We start from the raw sequence: 17,774 nt of genomic DNA on the forward strand, positions 1-17,774 counted from the left end.
ACCGTAACACAACTTTCTTTGAATTCATCCGATGGTACTAGAGGTTGAAGGAAAAAAGTTTAGATAAATTTGTTATAATACTTTTGATCACAGGAAGTATTGAGATACTTTACATCAAACACAAATAGCAGGCAATAATATACGCAAATGGTCAAAGGTAAGAGAATTGAGAGCCAAAACATTATTAATATATAAATTTGTTTATTATAATATGATATAGACTGTCAGTATAGTAGAAGACATTGGCAAAATAATATGAGAATATTGTATATCTCTCGTATATGCAGAGATTGGGTGCTGTAATGAACTAGAAAGGCAAATATAGTGCTCAGTTAGATTGTTAAAATATAAACCAGATGACTTGAGATTCCACAATGATAGCCAACTCCATCCAAGCAATCCGGTATGAATATCCATTCAAAAGAGAAAAAATCCTGTTGAGAGAACTTTTTAACCTTTTCCAAACCTTAATACAAGTACTTTTTATAAAAATCAAAGGCTGAAACTGCTGATAAACAAAAACTTGAAAACTTTGCTAATGCAAATGGCCATTACTTGAGCTTTTGCAACGCTGCAGTAAAAAGGTTAGACAACTCTTCCTTCTTGGCTTTGCTGAGCTTTGTCATGTCAATATTCTCTATAGCCTAAAGACAAAGAACAAAAGCCATATTACTCATTTGTAGGGAATAGTTCAACACTTGTTAACCAAAAAGACAAAAATACGTATGTAAAACTGTGATTAAGAAACATCAATCTAAGTCTAATCTTACACCAGAGTAAACATCAAATAGCTATAGACAGCTGACACCGCCAATTTATATACAGCGATGTCGACAAAATCAACATACATATGTATATACAACTATGTATTCATATATATATATATATATATATATATATATATATATATATATATATATCATAATATACTACATAAAAAGTACTTAGTCAATTCTTCACAGATTTGTTTTAAACAAAATAGATATGGGTAGATAGGTATAGATCTGCTCCCATCAGGTGATAACTCTGATGAGAGCAGATCTACAGTATATCTTTTAGAAACAAATTTGTGACGGATTGAGTAACAGCCAAGTACTCTTTAGATTTTATGTTATGGTATAATTCACTCTACAAATAGTGTATTAAGTGCTCTTTCATTATTAATCTTTACGAAATTAGTCTTTCTAACAATTATATACAAATATCTATAAAGGTATATTTACATGTATATAAGTATATATATATACATTCAACACCAAATGTCAGTTGTATCTGCCACCCTGAACACTCGAATGCATTGAGCCTATGAGTTAACAGGTCAAAAATCAGTCATTGGGTTATAAGGAGCTGGAGACTGCAAAGTTAAAGGTTGACTTGCAACAAAATTTACATTACGGTTATTTGATATCAAAAGATTCACCATGTCTTACTCTGCTGTGTTGTAGGTGCAAAATTAGTGAAAATATGATTACAAGCGCTTAAAAGCTCAAAAACGAAGAGTTAATCGCAGCCATCACAAAACCGTCGTAAATTAGAATCTCTTTCCGAAATGGCTCAAATGGGCAGTAGTTGTACAAGATGGTTTCTGTTTACACTTTCAAGCAACTCCATTCGTCGAAATATTTTCACAAATATACTTCGCGCCTTCAATAAAACCATGTCTATTGTTCTTGCGCGTCTATTTTATCATCATTGTAATGCTGTCACTTTCAGCACTGATATCTTATAACCTGCCGTGAAAATTCGTTTAATTTTTTAACCTTAGCTCGAAAGAGTACATATCATTGTTTGATAAACATGATGAGCCTGTTGGTTACTTGTGATAATCGAAAAATGCTGCAGAAATTATTTGCGAAGTATGGGTCACATGATCAGATTACGACTAGACGATTAGACCAAGCCGAAACAAAACTGTAAAATAGCGAGCAATTATATTTGATGCGGGGTCTTCGGTAAAACCCGAAGTGTTTGTCATAAACTAGTGCTACGATAAGTTTTATATCGAGCCATTGGCCTTCAATTTACGTGAGAACATCACGTGACAAAACAATAACCAAATGTAATGACTACGTCAGAGAAATAAACTGATTCCGCTCTACGGCGGTTTCGTGATGGCGGCGATTAACTGTTCGTTTTTGAGCTTTTAAGAGCTTGTAGTCATATTTCCACATATTTTGCACCTACAACACAGCAGAGTAAGACATGGTGAATCTTTTGATACCAAATAACTGTAATGCGAATTTTGTTGCAAGTCAACCTTGAGGACTCACTAGGTCAGTTATTAGATTATAAAGAACTGGAAACAACAAAGCTAAGACTCACTAAGTAAGTTATTAGGTTATAAGGAGCTGGAGACAGCAAAGTTAAGACCATAGAGTTATCTCCCCCTAGAGTGATAACAACACGATCGTTTCCGGTGCCAACAAGGAGCATTTAGGCCACGCCCCTTTTTTGTGCTAGTCAGTCGTAGTGATTGACTAGATCAATAACATCTGCCATGAGAATGGTTAAACAAGGATCACGAATTTCCAGTTAAGATAGTAATTAATGCTCATATTAAAGAAATGATTATAATAGTTTATTACTCTAATATATGCTTATTATTTAAAGCAATTCAATACCTACCAGGGATTGCTAAACATATTATGGAAATGTTTACTTTTTCATATCCATTTCCATAAACGTAAATATTTCCATAATTTTATGGAAATGGATATGGAAATTTTATTTTAGAAATATGGAAAAGGTATGGAAATAATATATGATTTATGGAAATGCTATGGAAATAATATATGATTTATGGAAATGCTATGGAAATAATATGAAAATGAAATAGGGAAATGTTATGGAAATAATATGGAAATGAATTATGGAAATGCTAAGGAAATAATATGGAGATTAATTATAGAAATGAAACAATATGGAAATGAATTATGGAAACAGTATGGAAATAAAATAGGGAAATGTTATGGAAATGGAAACAATATGGAAATGAATTATGGAAATGAATTATGGAAATAATGTGGAAATGAATTATGGAAATTGTGACATACACATAATCCCGGATACCTACATGACTTGCAAAGGCACTGAATAGATAGTGTTAAGTAAGTGAGTTAATGCTATCAGTTACTCATAAGTAAGATAGATAGTCAGTCATACTGGGGTTGTATTACATTAGTGTGATGGGAAGCTAATCGACTGCCATCAACTATGAGCTGTACTACCCGGCGTTGCTCGAGTAATAAAAAAGTCTTTGGACAGAAAATTTATTTTTATATAACATTTACCATCTTAACTTTTAAACTTCATATCATGAAAAAATATTTTGAAGCAGTTCAAATGAATTAAGAGGAAAAAGAAAACAACTGTTAAGGTTTTCAAGCTTTGTCAAACAATTACAACTTTTAGATTTCATATCATGAAAGAGGTGTTTTGTTGAAATAAATTAGGAAGAAAAATAAAATTGTAAATGTGTTTAAATGTAAAATAATTAGCAAGTAATGGCTAAATATAATCTGTTTAGCTATGATTACAATAAAAAGTTATTTAATAAATAAAGTAATAAAAAAGTCTATTTTATTTTTATATAATTTAGTATAATTAATTATAATTTATTTTTATTTAACATATAACAACATTTGTTACTCTAACTTTCAAACTTTTTGCTTGCTTACATCAAGCAAAGATGTCCACTAACTAGTGGACACCTTTGTTTCAAGCTAGTCTACGTATTTGATTGATATGTATTGAAATCTAATATTACATTCAAGGGCTATTTGTGGACTGTGGTGTCAATGAATCACTCTATCACCATACAATGTCAATACTTTCAGTTGATGGCAGTCTGATAGCTTCCCATCACACCGATGTAATACAACCTCAGTATGACTATCTATCTTATCTATGGACAACCAATGATATACAGCCCCCGATGTGTGGGGGCTGTATATCATTGGAGTAACTGATTGCATTAACTCACTTAACACTACCTATTCAGTGCCTTTGCAAGTCATGTAGGTATTGAATTGCTTTAAATAATAAGCATATATTAGAGTAATAAACTATAATCATGATTTCTTTAATATGAGCAATAATTACTATCTTAACTGTGGAAATTCATGATCATTGTTTAACTATTCTCATGGCTGATGTTATTGTTCTGTCAATCACTACGATTGACTAGCACAAAAAAGGGGCGTGGCCTAAACGCTCCTTGTTGGCACCGGAAACGCTCGAGTTGTTGAAGGCACAATTATCACTCTAGGGGGGAGATAACTCTATGGTTAAGACTTCCTGAGTCAGTTATTAGATTATAAGGAACTGGAGACTCACTGAGTCAGTTTTTGGGTTATAAGGAACTAGAGACAGCAAAGTTAAGACTCACTGAGTCAGTTATTGGGTTATAAGGAACTGGAGACAGCAGAATTAAGACTCACTGAATCTGTTATTGGGTTATAAGGAACTAGAGACAGCAGAATTAAGACTCACTGAGTCAGTTATTGGGTTATAAGTAACTAGAGACAGCAAAGTTAAGACTCACTGAGTCAGTTATTGGGTTATAAGGAACTGGAGACAGCAGAATTAAGACTCACTGAGTCAGTTATTGGGTTATAAGGAACTGGAGACAGCAGAATTAAGACTCACTGAGTCAGTTATTGGGTTATAAGGAACTGGAGACAGCAGAATTAAGACTCACTGAGTCAGTTATTGGGTTATAAGGAACTGGAGACAGCAAAGTTAAGACTCACTGAGTCAGTTTTTGGGTTATAAGGAACTAGAGACAGCAGAATTAAGACTCACTGAGTCAGTTATTGGGTTATAAGTAACTAGAGACAGCAAAGTTAAGACTCACTGAGTCAGTTATTGGGTTATAAGTAACTAGAGACAGCAAAGTTAAGACTCACTGAGTCAGTTATTGGGTTATAAGGAACTGGAGACAGCAAAATTAAGACTCACTGAGTCAGTTATTGGGTTATAAGGAACTGGAGACAGCAGAATTAAGACTCACTGAGTCAGTTATTGGGTTATAAGGAACTAGAGACAGCAAAGTTAAGACTCACTGAGTCAGTTATTGGGTTATAAGGAACTGGAGACAGCAAAATTAAGACTCACTGAGTCAGTTATTGGGTTATAAGGAACTGGAGACAGCAGAATTAAGACTCACTGAGTCAGTTATTGGGTTATAAGGAACTGGAGACAGCAGAATTAAGACTCACTGAGTCAGTTTTTGGGTTATAAGGAACTAGAGACAGCAAAGTTAAGACTCACTGAGTCAGTTATTGGGTTATAAGGAACTGGAGACAGCAGAGTTAAGATTCACTGAGTCAGTTATTGGGTTATAAGGAACTGGAGACAGCAGAGTTAAGATTCACTGAGTCAGTTATTGGGTTATAAGGAACTGGAGACAGCAGAATTAAGACTCACTGAGTCAGTTTTTGGGTTATAAGGAACTGGAGACAGCAGAATTAAGACTCACTGAGTCAGTTATTGGGTTATAAGGAACTGGAGACAGCAAAGTTAAGACTCACTGAGTCAGTTTTTGGGTTATAAGGAACTGGAGACAGCAGAATTAAGACTCACTGAGTCAGTTTTTGGGTTATAAGGAACTGGAGACAGCAGAATTAAAACTCACTGAGTCAGTTTTTGGGTTATAAGGAACTGGAGACAGCAAAGTTAAGACTCACTGAGTCAGTTATTGGGTTATAAGGAACTGGAGACAGCAGAATTAAGACTCACTGAGTCAGTTATTGGGTTATAAGGAACTGGAGACAGCAAAGTTAAGACTCACTGAGTCAGTTATTGGGTTATAAGAAACTGGAGACAGCAAAGTTAAGACTCACTAAGAGTCAATGTAAATTGCTTTTCTTGCTCAACATTGTTTCATAACAGAAAGTTGTTATCTGGTCAGACCTGGCCACTGAGAGATATTCCAGAAGGCTTGCCTGTGGCAACCTTAAGAAGTCTTTTGTCAAACAGAGGAGTCTGCTGTGGAGTGGCCGTCCACATTGTATCCCTAGATACTGCTGGTGTAGCAAAGCCAGTTATTTTCTTCCTACAAGCAAACATAAATTTAATATTTAGAAGTTTTGGAAACGATTTCTCAGATAAGGTGAGATAAGTCGTGCATGCTAATTGGCCACGCAAGTACAACCTTTCAATTAGCATATGGAGATAAACTCACTCCTTTACTATGGGCTTCGTACCCTGCTTCCAATTATTTTCAACATTCTCAAGAATGTCACTGATGTTGGCACCTTCGACCTCAGAGACTCTCCTATCATCAAGTTGTAAAACCTTTCCTGTAGCAAAAAGTAACTGTTGCTTTTATCAAAGGTCTAGCGGTAAGCAATTCCAGTGTTCGCCTCTCATACAAGATTACAAAACTTCGCCACGATTACTGGATATCTGTCACGTTTTAAAACAACAAAAACAGGTTGAGAAATCTAAAGGATTATCCTTAGACACATATAGTCCTACACAAATCTCTAGAGGCTTAAATATATTCATCCATAAAGTCGCTTAAAGACCCTTAAGGTCTTCCATATGTTTTAAGGCCACTCAAAGAGTCATGCGTATGTTCCAAGAGTATCCATGAATCTTCAGAGTTATGCATAGACCAATAAGGCTGTGCATTAGGTTATTCATAAATGTATAGGGCTGTTCATGAAGTTATCCATAGTAGCATACATTACAAAATACTATGCTTCCAGTGACCATAGTAGGTTTCAAACAATCATAGCAAAGGGTTGATCATAGTCCAATGAACTTGCATGCCAGATGTAACCATAATTCGCAAAGGAACCAAAAAAAGCTATTCAATTTTCAACGCACTCACGACTCTCAGAAGTGACTTTTATTACCATCCACAACATATTTTCTTTTACAGAAGAGCATGATCAGCCATCTATGAATAACCCTCGGCTTTATAGACCATATGGTCTTTGAAAGGCACAACGGATCAGACTGGAACATGTCTTCGGACAAAAAAATCTTTTTTACAGAACTATAAGTGAGCCACAATCTTGACTGTTTCTAAGCAGATGCAACACAAGTGAGTAACCTTATAAAAGAAATTTTTGATTTTTAGCTTAATAGGCAGTTTTTGCCATAAAAACCCGCCTGATATCTCATCTTTTTAGCAAAGTATTATATTTAGCTGCAACATGCTTAAAGCTATTGATAATGACATACACACAACTAAAATGAAAATTGAATCGCAGCAATTTAACCAACTGTAGTTAGAATGTAAATTTTAAAAAATACCATAACGCAAATCTACTTATAAAACTAATAAAATTATACGTCTTTTTTCAGATACATGAGCGACACTTTAAGATAAATTTTACTGCTGTTAAACTATGCATGAGATGATAAGTTTTCATTAATTTGGGAACCAAGTATACAAATTTGTGTAAAGCAATAAAAAATTAACTCACTGAAGCCTCCCTCATTTAAATATACATTCAAAATTTTAGCAATAAACGCTTCAACACAAAAATAATTTCTAGTCAAACAAGAAAGTTTGACTAGAAATTTGTAGGTAAGAAACAAGAAAGTTTAATAAATTAACTGGCAGAGCATGTAAGTATTAAATGTAGCATAGAGAGACATCGAGGGCTTGAACAAGAAAAGTTAAATAACTCGGGACGAATACGTTTAAACAGTATAACTGAAAAATTCTATTTTCTTTGGAGTATTTAAGCAAGGCTTAATATAAATGTCACATGACAACTCAACATAACATGACAACTCCTGTTATTCCTTAAAACAGCTGCATGTAAACATTCATTCATTCATTGTGACTGGCATAAAATCTGGTCGTTGGCAAGCCTCTGAGCAATAGAAATAACAACGGCAGTAGTTGCAATAAAAGCACAACTGACCATTTATGCATTAGCTAGAGCAACAGCTGTTCTAGTTCCTTATATTAACCACTTCAGGAAATATGATAGGCGAAATGAGGAGGTAATACATACTTCGATATTCAGAGATGGGCATTGAAGCCTCCTCAGGAGTCAGCTGAACAAGGAGAGCTTTTCCTGCTAACTCTATCGACCTACACGTGGCCAGACAGTCGGCATCCAGCTCTTCCAAGTGTTGTTGCACTATAAAAGAAAGGAAAAGTTTAATAGTTGATATAGATGCGAATAAAGTCTTGTAAGTGGCACTCTATAGGTATAATGTAGATTATAATGTTGCATCTATGAATATGATGTCAAGTATAAGGTCTATAAGTATAATGTATAGATTATAATGTTGCATCTATGAATATAATATGTCAAGTATAAGGTCTATAGGTATAATGTATAGATTATAATGTTGCATCTATGAATATGATGAATAGAGTGTAAGGTAGTGTCTATGAGTATAATATATAGAATGTAATAATAACCTATAGCCAACAATCCACCTGTTCAAATATGAACTTACTTTCCTGATTAATCTGTTCTTTCAATGCTTTCAACTTGGCTGCACGTTGTCTCTGTGTAAGCTGTTTCCCTTCATCCCCTTCAGGCATAATCACCTCCTTAACCTTGCGTTCACCAACCATCCTTTTGGGCATCTTCACTCAAGCCTAATATTGAACAATAAAAATCTTGAAAAAGCAAAAACAGTATTGGATGAATAAAACAAGATGAACTTTAGTTATCAACCAAGTTGGGTCAATGGTTGAAAAATAGAACGCCACCCTTTAATTGAACGCCACCTCTATTTGACCACCATTTTGACATTCTTTGAGCTTTACGAACCCATAATAGCAAATGATCAATAAAAAAGTATCCACAAAATGGTGCCAATTATGACTGGGTCAACTCATTAACAATTAATTATCTCGGGTTGCTGTTTATATCGAAGTTCATTTTCTAACTCCAAAGCTTAAGGTTTTCTTTTAAAACTTTGAAAGCAATGCCATAGAAATAATTACTAAAGACGGTTCCCAACCTACGAACGAGTTACGTTCCGAACGATTGTTCGTAAGGTGAAGTTGTTCGTAAGTTACTTCAGTGCTATATTTTGTATTATAATTTATGTTTAAGGACTATATAAGTATATTGAAGATTTATATAAGTATGTTTAAGGCTTGTATAAGTAACCTGTACTGGTTTGTACTGAAAAAAATCTTTAATAAAATAGAGATAATACTTTGGTGGACGCCGGGCCATGACACTGCATTTCTTATTTATTGTATGTCTTGTCCTTTCTATTATATTGTTGCTTTAATCGTTATGCTATAACTTATCGTTGTTGTCTAATTTTTTTGTATGTGTTGTCCATTTATTATATCGTTGTTTCACTCGTTATGCTATTGTTATATCTGATATACCGTCATAACACTATCCCTTATCGTCACTTATATTGTTGTCATACCAATGCGCTAGCGGTCCGATTTATTCACCTTGTTAGCCGGTGTTCTTACTGTTTGCCGTTAGCCGGAACGGTTGATATTATTGCATATAAAGGAGTGCGCTCATTTAGTTGAGCAGAGCAGATAGCCGTACGCTCCTCGGCTAGTGAAATTTCCTTCGCTAATTAAAAGCTGAACGAAACTACACACACTCTCTTCTCTTTATTTATTAGTCTAGATCGTGCCGAGTAAAAGCTGGCAAATCCCTTTACAATATGTACAGTAAAAATAAAAAAGTTCTTTGCGCACTGGAGATATGTTCACGCACCTATGCACTGCAACAAACTGGGCAGAGAAAGGTAGATGCTGGGTGGTGCTTCTAAGTAGTGCCTACGCGCAGACCTGTTCGTATGTACCGTTGTTCGTAACTCGAATGTTCGTAAGTAGGGAACCGTCCGTAACTGTATCAAACTAATAGTAGTTCCTTGTTAAACGGGGTTTTGATACTGCGATATATGAGAAAAACGTTTTACATTTATGATGGAATTTGTAATAATATTTCGTTCTACTAAAAGTTTATAATATAATTATTTTGTGAAAGGTTTTTAAAATAGCAACGCGTAAAAGTTTTGCTCTGCTAAAAAACTGTTTGGACGCTAATATTGATTAGTTCAGAAGAAGTGCTGAGGTAAGCAGACACTGTGGAAGGTATTAAACAGCCAGAAAAAGACGATATGGTTCCATACAAAAACGACAATCAGAACGCAAACTGCCGAGCAAACGATGCACATATTTTCATCTAAAATTTTTTAATTTTTGTTTCTGCAAGTATTATAATTATGGTTTGTTTATGTCATTTGTTCTTGAATATATATTTGTCGCATATGATAGATTATTATTATATTACTTAAAAAATAAACTTGCAGGTTTATAGCATACTATTTCCACGACCAAACGAGCGGATGCGAAGTTTGGGAGTTTTTATGATAAATGCATGTGCACACAACTTACGAAAATTATTCATTAACAATGAGACGAACCCTTGCTTTGAAATCTCATCAACAAATTTAACCATCGTTTTGTAAAGTCGTTAAAGTATAATAACGATACAAAACACATTTAAACCTATTTAAATATGTTACCAAGTCTTTGTAAACCATCGGCATTACCTTAAAACTTACCCATCTGATCGGATTATACACAAATAGACAGATTAATTTGGACGAAAATTGCCACAAAACACTTGGTTTAATAAAAGTTAAGACCGACCTACGATACACCAATAAAGCCGTGCGACAGATAGTAGAACTAATTAGCAGTGCGCATTTCACGAGAAACCCGTGCTCAGTTCACCAGTCTATGGCATTGTTTACATGTAATCGAATTTATTCGAAGGTTTCTGTAATGAATGTAGACCGTTTGAGGCATAGACCGAATTACAGGTACGAAATTGTGGTACACAGTTTATCAGCCTATGTTTTTTGTCCAATCACCGAAGGTTTCATTATTAAAAACATTAGCCGAAAATATTTACAACTTATGTACAAGCTAGGGCCGAACTACAACGCCCCTTTATGACGAGAACATTTTTTATTTTAGTTGCTGCAGTTTGCAGAGAACTTTCAGACGCGTGAACACTCATACTTGCCTTCTGTTAAAGATCTCTATCAAAACCATTCTACATTCAACGCAACCAACTTTCAAACTGTGTATAGTACACAGTAGCTTGCCATTTTACTTCTACTTTTGCATTTCAGAGTTATAATAAACATATTTCCTTATCGTTGTTGGTAAAATACATACATTACAGTAGGTTAGGCCTACAGCTTAAATTAATATTTTTTTATCGTTGTAAAACAGGTTTGAGATAGTAGTAGATTAGGTGTGATTTTTTGTGTGATTAAGTGTGATTTATTATTATATTAAACCAAGCTTTTCAAGCCATTTCTAGAACATTTCTATTTCAAACAAGTCTCATTTACACTATACTCTGTCAATTCCTGCTGAGAACTACTTTTTCAACAATCAACAGTACCCTTTCTTTTTTCCATTATCACTTTGGTCGTGGGCTGTATGACAGTGGAATTTCTAGTTGATAGCATCATTGCGGTTATATAAACTTGGTTTACAACGGATTGACCCTAATAACTCCTCTTCTATTGCATAGAAAAAGCCAGTTCTGGCTGCAAATTATAGCAAACATATCAATGAATGCAATGAGTTTTAGTGTACTATTGTTAAATATAGTTATAAATTAAAAATACGCCCTCAAAATTAGAATGAAATAAAAAATAGAAAGCTCCAACAAATTGCAACGCGGGCTATAAGATAATCATAGGTTAATTCCTATAAACTGGTATGAATAGGTAGAGATATTTCTCAGCTTCCTAATGCATATTTATTTAGAGATCTCCAAGTTGGAGATAAGTTATAGCAGATTTATTGCATCCAAAAGGGTTGATGTCACTCCGCTTGAAGGAGAGTGCAAAATTTAGGTGACATTCGCTTTGCTCTTTAAAATAAAAGGGTTAAATTATAGTTTTCCAAAATTCAGAGGAGCTAGGACCTATTTGAAACATACAATAACACTCTCTATTTAAATGTCACCTCTAATAAAATGCCACTACAGGAGAAGGATTGAAAAATAGAATGTCATGGCATCGAAATAGAAGTTTTACGGCACATTTGGGATACCTACTGATTAAGGAAAATATTCAAGAGCACCAAATGTGCTAACCAGCAACATGTGTTGTAGGTTCTCATGAATTGAATATAATCAACGATAGGCACGGCACATTGGGTTGTGAAATATCCCCTTATGAACTGGAATGTTATTTGCTGTTAGGCTGGATATCAGCACACTCGATACAAGACCAAATTAATTTGACGTTTAATCTAGTAGGATAAAAAGAATCTGTATGGACATAATTGAAATTATAACATGAACCTGGTACATCCGTTTATCGCATGCATCGATAGGAAGACTTTCACACAACTCTATAATATTTAATACTTCAAATAATCCAACATGGAGGTAAGAGATTCAAACTTGTGGCAGAAATTATGAAACTGTGAATTTAGTGTCCTAACTGTGTGTCCTTTACATCTTCACGGAACAAAAATCTTTGCAAACCACAAAGTTTATAATATGCACAAACAAATATATTTGTCACGACCATGTTGATAACGTCTTTGACAAACAACACTAGGAATAGAAAAACCCACCAGTCTCTCTGTTATAGATTATAATGAGAATGTTAGTTACTCATTATATTTCTTTGAATAAAATAGTACCACTACTAGATGACACAAGGCTAATTATAATAATTTCACCAATTAGGCAATTATTTTATTGGTCAAATATTTTATTTTAGATTCTCGAAGCTGTGATAGAGTAAAGATCTCCTCTAAGGGAGTTGCCACCAATCTCCGAATTTTTTAATGGCCTTTTACACATGTTTGCTAATATATAACAACAGGTAAAACATGTTATTCTGCTGTGATGCTTTCAATTATTCAAGTGTTCTTACTATGTACTAAAACACAAAACTCTATATATAATTTAATAACTCTCTAGAAATGGTTCTCCATCGGCTTCAACTAAGACTCCATTTATAAAGCTCCAAAAAGTCACACATCATTTTGGTATTTTTTTCCCAGCCTTTACTGCTAATTTGTGAAAGTGGAAAATTTAGAGATTAATAATTACAACTCTATGAAATAGTGCACTATAATGTTTAAACTTTTAAATTGCATTCATCTAAATGCATCGATCAAACAACATCAGCTGAGAAAGATTTGGCACATCAACAGCAAATAAGATAAAATCAGCTTTTGGGTAAAATGTTGTCACGTTCAATTATGAACTATGAACAAATATACTAAAATTTATATTAATGTTAAACAATAACATGTTATGAAACTGAGTTTTTTACATATAACCTCAAAATGTTAGATCATTTGAAATATTAGCCTTCCTATAATAGGGTGAAATGCACATGCATATTTGGCAACAACCTACATAAACAACTATAGTCTCTAACAATCATTTGATGCCATTGTTTAAATATAAAATGCTATTCTATTTCTACTTTCTACATGGTTAAATCTTTTAACCATTCACAATCAAACTTTGTAATTGTTTTCATTAAAAAGCAACGGTAAGTCAGCAACAACAGCACGTAATGCTGTTTATCAAAATGAGGTCAAACAAGATCATAAATGTTATTAAATGTAAAAGGTTCTGTTGCTTAATATGGTGTTAACTCATTGTTTCATATAAACATGGTTCAATAAGACTTCTGAGGCCTGGAATTGAGTGTGTGGAATAGGTAGGCTCAAATAAGCTTTTACAAAATTGATAAAAGCTGACTTTCTCTTAGGTACTTTTTTGCCTGCATAGATAAATACTTGGCCCACATTCGAATGCAAAGTATTTATTAATGTACCTGATCCTTATTATTTTTATAAGCTGATTTTATGGGCTACAAGAGCAAATTGACAGCATATTAAAAATAATTACAGACAAATATACCAGATTCCTAATTAAAATGTCAGGGTTTAAAAGGGTCACGAATTTACAAATTTTTTTCATGCTTATAATTATTTTGGTTCTAAACAAGCAGAACTTCCAGTACAAAATTTACAACTACGCGTTAAATGAAACAACCACTTGCTCGCTTACCTAGAAAAAGGCTGCCTTTCAATAAATTTTTAGCATAGTCATATATTGCTTCACAAAATTTCGCTTTGACGCAATGCGGTGAATCTACATATAGAGACTACCAGGTTCTGCTTTAACTAGAGCAAGGTTAGGGACTCTCTCTTACCCAGCTTGTTTCAATTTATTGCATTCTTACATTCCTGTTTCATTAGCATTTCAAACTCTTAATTATAGATTTACCATAACAAACAATTGTTCATTTACACTAATCAATAGCTTTCTCAACACAAGAAAAAACTAGCGTCATCAGATTTATTTAAAAGGTGAAACAGCTGCAACTAGTAAACAATCAACATGTTTATAACATCGTTGTAATTATATAAGTGTCAGATGTATTCACACAATAATCAGATTATAAATACACGACTGTACAGCTCAGCAGCGGCAATTCAAAAGAAAGCTTACATAACAAGACAGCCTAATGTGCTGACTTTCAATTCAAAACGAGGCTTGAATCCGGTCATATCTATGCCAATTAACTTGTTTACAAAACCCAGCAATAGGGAAGACGATTCCAATGTCTAGGATATTACACCTCTTGTTTACGTATAAGATTTAGCTACAGTCAGTAATAAGAAATATTGTCAAACCCACAAATACATATATATATATAATTATGAAATTATTGCATTTTAGCCATTTACATTAGTGCCATTAGTCTAAACGCCTGTTGCGGACACCGTAAATTGAACCCTGGCAGCATAATAAACCCAGCTGCAGCTGGAAAATCTCTGTTCCAGGCATGCCCCATAATAGGGCGGGTGTGCTTTCCCTTACAAGCACTCGGGATGTCTGTACCGTTATCTCGAGTGACTCAGGCTAGGGTTTGCTCCCTTTATAGCTAATGTATGCGTTGACGGCTTAGTTCATGTTATGTATTCGTTTAGATATGCCGGTGGTCTTCTGTCTCTTATTGGCCTTGCTGAGGATTCACTCTCAAGCGCACTGTCTCGTCCACTCATCGAGGTGATTGGACTAGCGGGTAGTTCTCTTGCGGGCGTATCCGGTCGAACTGGTGTGTTCGGCTCCTCTCGTACTGAATCCCAACAAGCAGTGTCGGTCTGTGGTCTTGTTGGTCGGCGGTCATAGTCGCAATTTCGGGCTGGTGATAGGGTGGTTCCTCCACTATTTCCAGCTTCATCTACAACAGATAAATTAGTTTCCGGGGAGTGAAAACGTCTAACATGCGTTACATTTCGTTTCACTATTTTGCGATCTACCGACTCTAACGTCAACATGGGACCGCATATTTCTCGCACTTTATATGGATCATGATGGAATGGTGTCTGACATTTTGACTGAGTATCCCTTTTCAACAGCACTAAATCGCCCACTTCAAAGTCGTGCCCCGACTTGTTCTGATTACGTTTGACAACCATCTGATTTTTTACTTCTGCATCACGATCCCGTTCCTCCGACTCCCCAAAGATATCTTGCACCTGAGGGACCTTTACCCGGAGGCTTGAATCCGGTCATATCTATGCCAATTAACTTGTTTACAAAACCCAGCAATAGGGAAGACGATTCCAATGTCTAGGATATTACAATGTTATAATATAGTTAATGTAATCGGAAGGTAATTGAATTCTGGCCACATAACTTGCAGACAAAGTGTTATCGTTAGATCACGTTTGTAAGCTCGTTCAGTCGCATTACACACTCCAAACGTATGTCTGATTATTTAAAATTATGCTAGGAGATTATATTTGATTAATAAAAACTCGAGCACACGGCTAAACTAATGACAATAAAATTTATGCTGTAATTTATATTTTGTTAACACTAATATTACATGTACTACAATTGGAGACGTTCTTATACAGATTAGATATTTTCCTACTGAAAGCGCACCGTGAATGCGTAAAACACAATTACAACAAGAGTTGTGCAAAATCACTAAAAGTGATATAATTCATGAAATATTTAGCTTTTGATATTATCATTATTTAGATGGGTATGAGATGTCTTGTTTTAAGCCACGCAGGGCTGGGATAGAAAGAGTAAGAAAAGTATTTGTCCGAATGTTGGCACGTAGGTATTTTCCATTATACAGTTTACCAAATAATATATTTTTATTGTAAAGTTCTAAGCGGTTATAAAACACAACAAGACAAACGTTATCCTGTTTGGCAAAAAACTAGACAATAGACTGCATCAACAAGTCTTTCGCTCGAAAGCCAGGATTTAGCCGCTTGAATAAATTTTTACCCATTGTCCAATCAGAACGGGCAAGCACGCAATCGGGCCAATCAACCTTCCTATGGCTAAGCGTTGAAGGTCGCCTATTTAGCCGATGGTTTGCAGCCAGGGCAAAAATCTAACTGTAAGTCCAAGGTTGTTTATTGACCACATTCCCAACGATGCACGTTCCGTAAAGCGTACAATTTGAATACCATACCAATTTAAAATAAGTCGTGTTAGAAGCAACAAGATAAACATGAGTACTTTTCAATGTTGAATTTTACGTTATGACATACAAGGCAATGTGTTATAAGATGCTCGAGCCCATCGCCGATAGTAGAGTTAGACTGGTACATGTATTTTCAAATGCATTACATCTCTTTTTAACTAATTCTGCCTTCAAGTGCCACGAATATAGGAAATTCTCAACATAGTCTATTCAAGGTTCGCATGAGGTTTTTGGATAACATTGGAAATGCAAAGAACTGAAATCAAATTTGATTCGTAAGTTAATAATGTGAAGCTTCAAGCTAATGGAACGATTCAAGGCACAGGAGTAATTGATTGTTGTTGGTGTGGACTGATACAAATAACCAATTATACATATTCATAATTATTCTTTGTTTCTGTATGCGCAGTCATTATATGTGTAGCCATTATCTAATCATATGTTGAGGGTGGGCCTGTTTTTCATTACAAACTCTCATGTACCTAGCTATTCTCATCAGCCTGGTTGAACTTGCCAAGGCCCGCCCTCTGAGATATAAATACCTTACCTGTATGGATATGTTCGTTCTTGTGCACAATACAAAACATACTGCAGCCTTCATTGGATCTTTCTACAAACATCAACTAGCTCGACTTCACGTGCATTGCACCAGCATACACATTGCACCAGCGCACAAATTGCACCAGCGAACACAAGTGCACCAGCAAGCATAATCTTCAATTAACAGTTAGGCTGTTAGTCTCTCAGATTGCACCAGCAACACAGTGCATCAGCAAGGATCATTTCCATTAAGCAACTAGGTTGATAATCTCTCAGATTGCACCAGCATCTCAGATTGTACCAGCATCACAGTGCACCAGCAGGACAGTTGCATCTCTCTGGTCATTTCCACTTGTCAGGACCCTAAGGAAGTGGTATTTCTCCCTTACTAAAGCAGCAACAAGTTGGGAGTTGCGACCTCTTTAGCAGAAAGTCGGGGATCAGACAACCCCTCTTAGCCTATTAATCTAAATCCACTAAATTTTGAACGGCCAATTGACTCATAGGAAAGCTAAAGACTCATGTATTAAGATAATAAAGTTAGGTAGCTAGGAAGTTTTAAGCGTCCGCTTTTTAGTGATGTCCGTCTTGTTAGTGCTGCCTAACCAGTTCACATTACCTCTCTTTACGGTTGCATACATGCATGCGTTTATTTTTATTGTGCAACTAAGCACGTCATTTAATTTGTTTAAGCATATCACACATTCTATAGCTCTGCTGACCGAACAACCTATAACACTCATCAGTCAAAC

At 35.0% G+C, this 17,774-nt stretch overlaps 1 protein-coding gene across 2 annotated transcripts; it reads right to left on the reverse strand.

Moving 5' to 3' along the window:
- Window positions 1–181: 181 nt before the first annotated feature.
- Window positions 182–14,503, reverse strand: LOC137385606 (uncharacterized). Of its 2 annotated transcripts, none has more exons than XM_068072136.1 (6): window positions 14,413–14,503; window positions 8,434–8,578; window positions 7,980–8,108; window positions 6,185–6,302; window positions 5,914–6,055; window positions 182–644 (listed from the first exon to the last, which is right to left on the reverse strand). In XM_068072136.1, exons 2-6 carry the CDS (start codon window positions 8,564–8,566, stop codon window positions 552–554), a joined length of 615 nt encoding a protein of 204 aa, XP_067928237.1. In that variant the 5' UTR covers window positions 8,567–8,578; window positions 14,413–14,503; the 3' UTR covers window positions 182–551. The 2 variants fall into 2 exon arrangements, with proteins under 2 accessions (XP_067928237.1, XP_067928314.1); XM_068072213.1 differs by lacking the exon at window positions 14,413–14,503 and adding an exon at window positions 14,209–14,221 and having other exon boundaries at window positions 8,434–8,571.
- Window positions 14,504–17,774: the final 3,271 nt, after the last annotated feature.

This window comes from Watersipora subatra, chromosome 1 (assembly GCF_963576615.1).
Source record: "Watersipora subatra chromosome 1, tzWatSuba1.1, whole genome shotgun sequence".
Taxonomy (NCBI): domain Eukaryota; kingdom Metazoa; phylum Bryozoa; class Gymnolaemata; order Cheilostomatida; family Watersiporidae; genus Watersipora; species Watersipora subatra.

Excerpts from the sequence above, each read along its gene's own strand:
- LOC137385606 (XM_068072213.1), bottom strand. Across the intron at positions 8,109-8,433 it reads AGAACAGATTAATCAGGAAA|TGCAACAACACTTGGAAGAG; the intron begins GTAAGTTCATAT and ends TTTCTTTTATAG. Across the intron at positions 645-5,913 it reads GAATATCTCTCAGTGGCCAG|GCTATAGAGAATATTGACAT; the intron begins GTCTGACCAGAT and ends CTTTGTCTTTAG.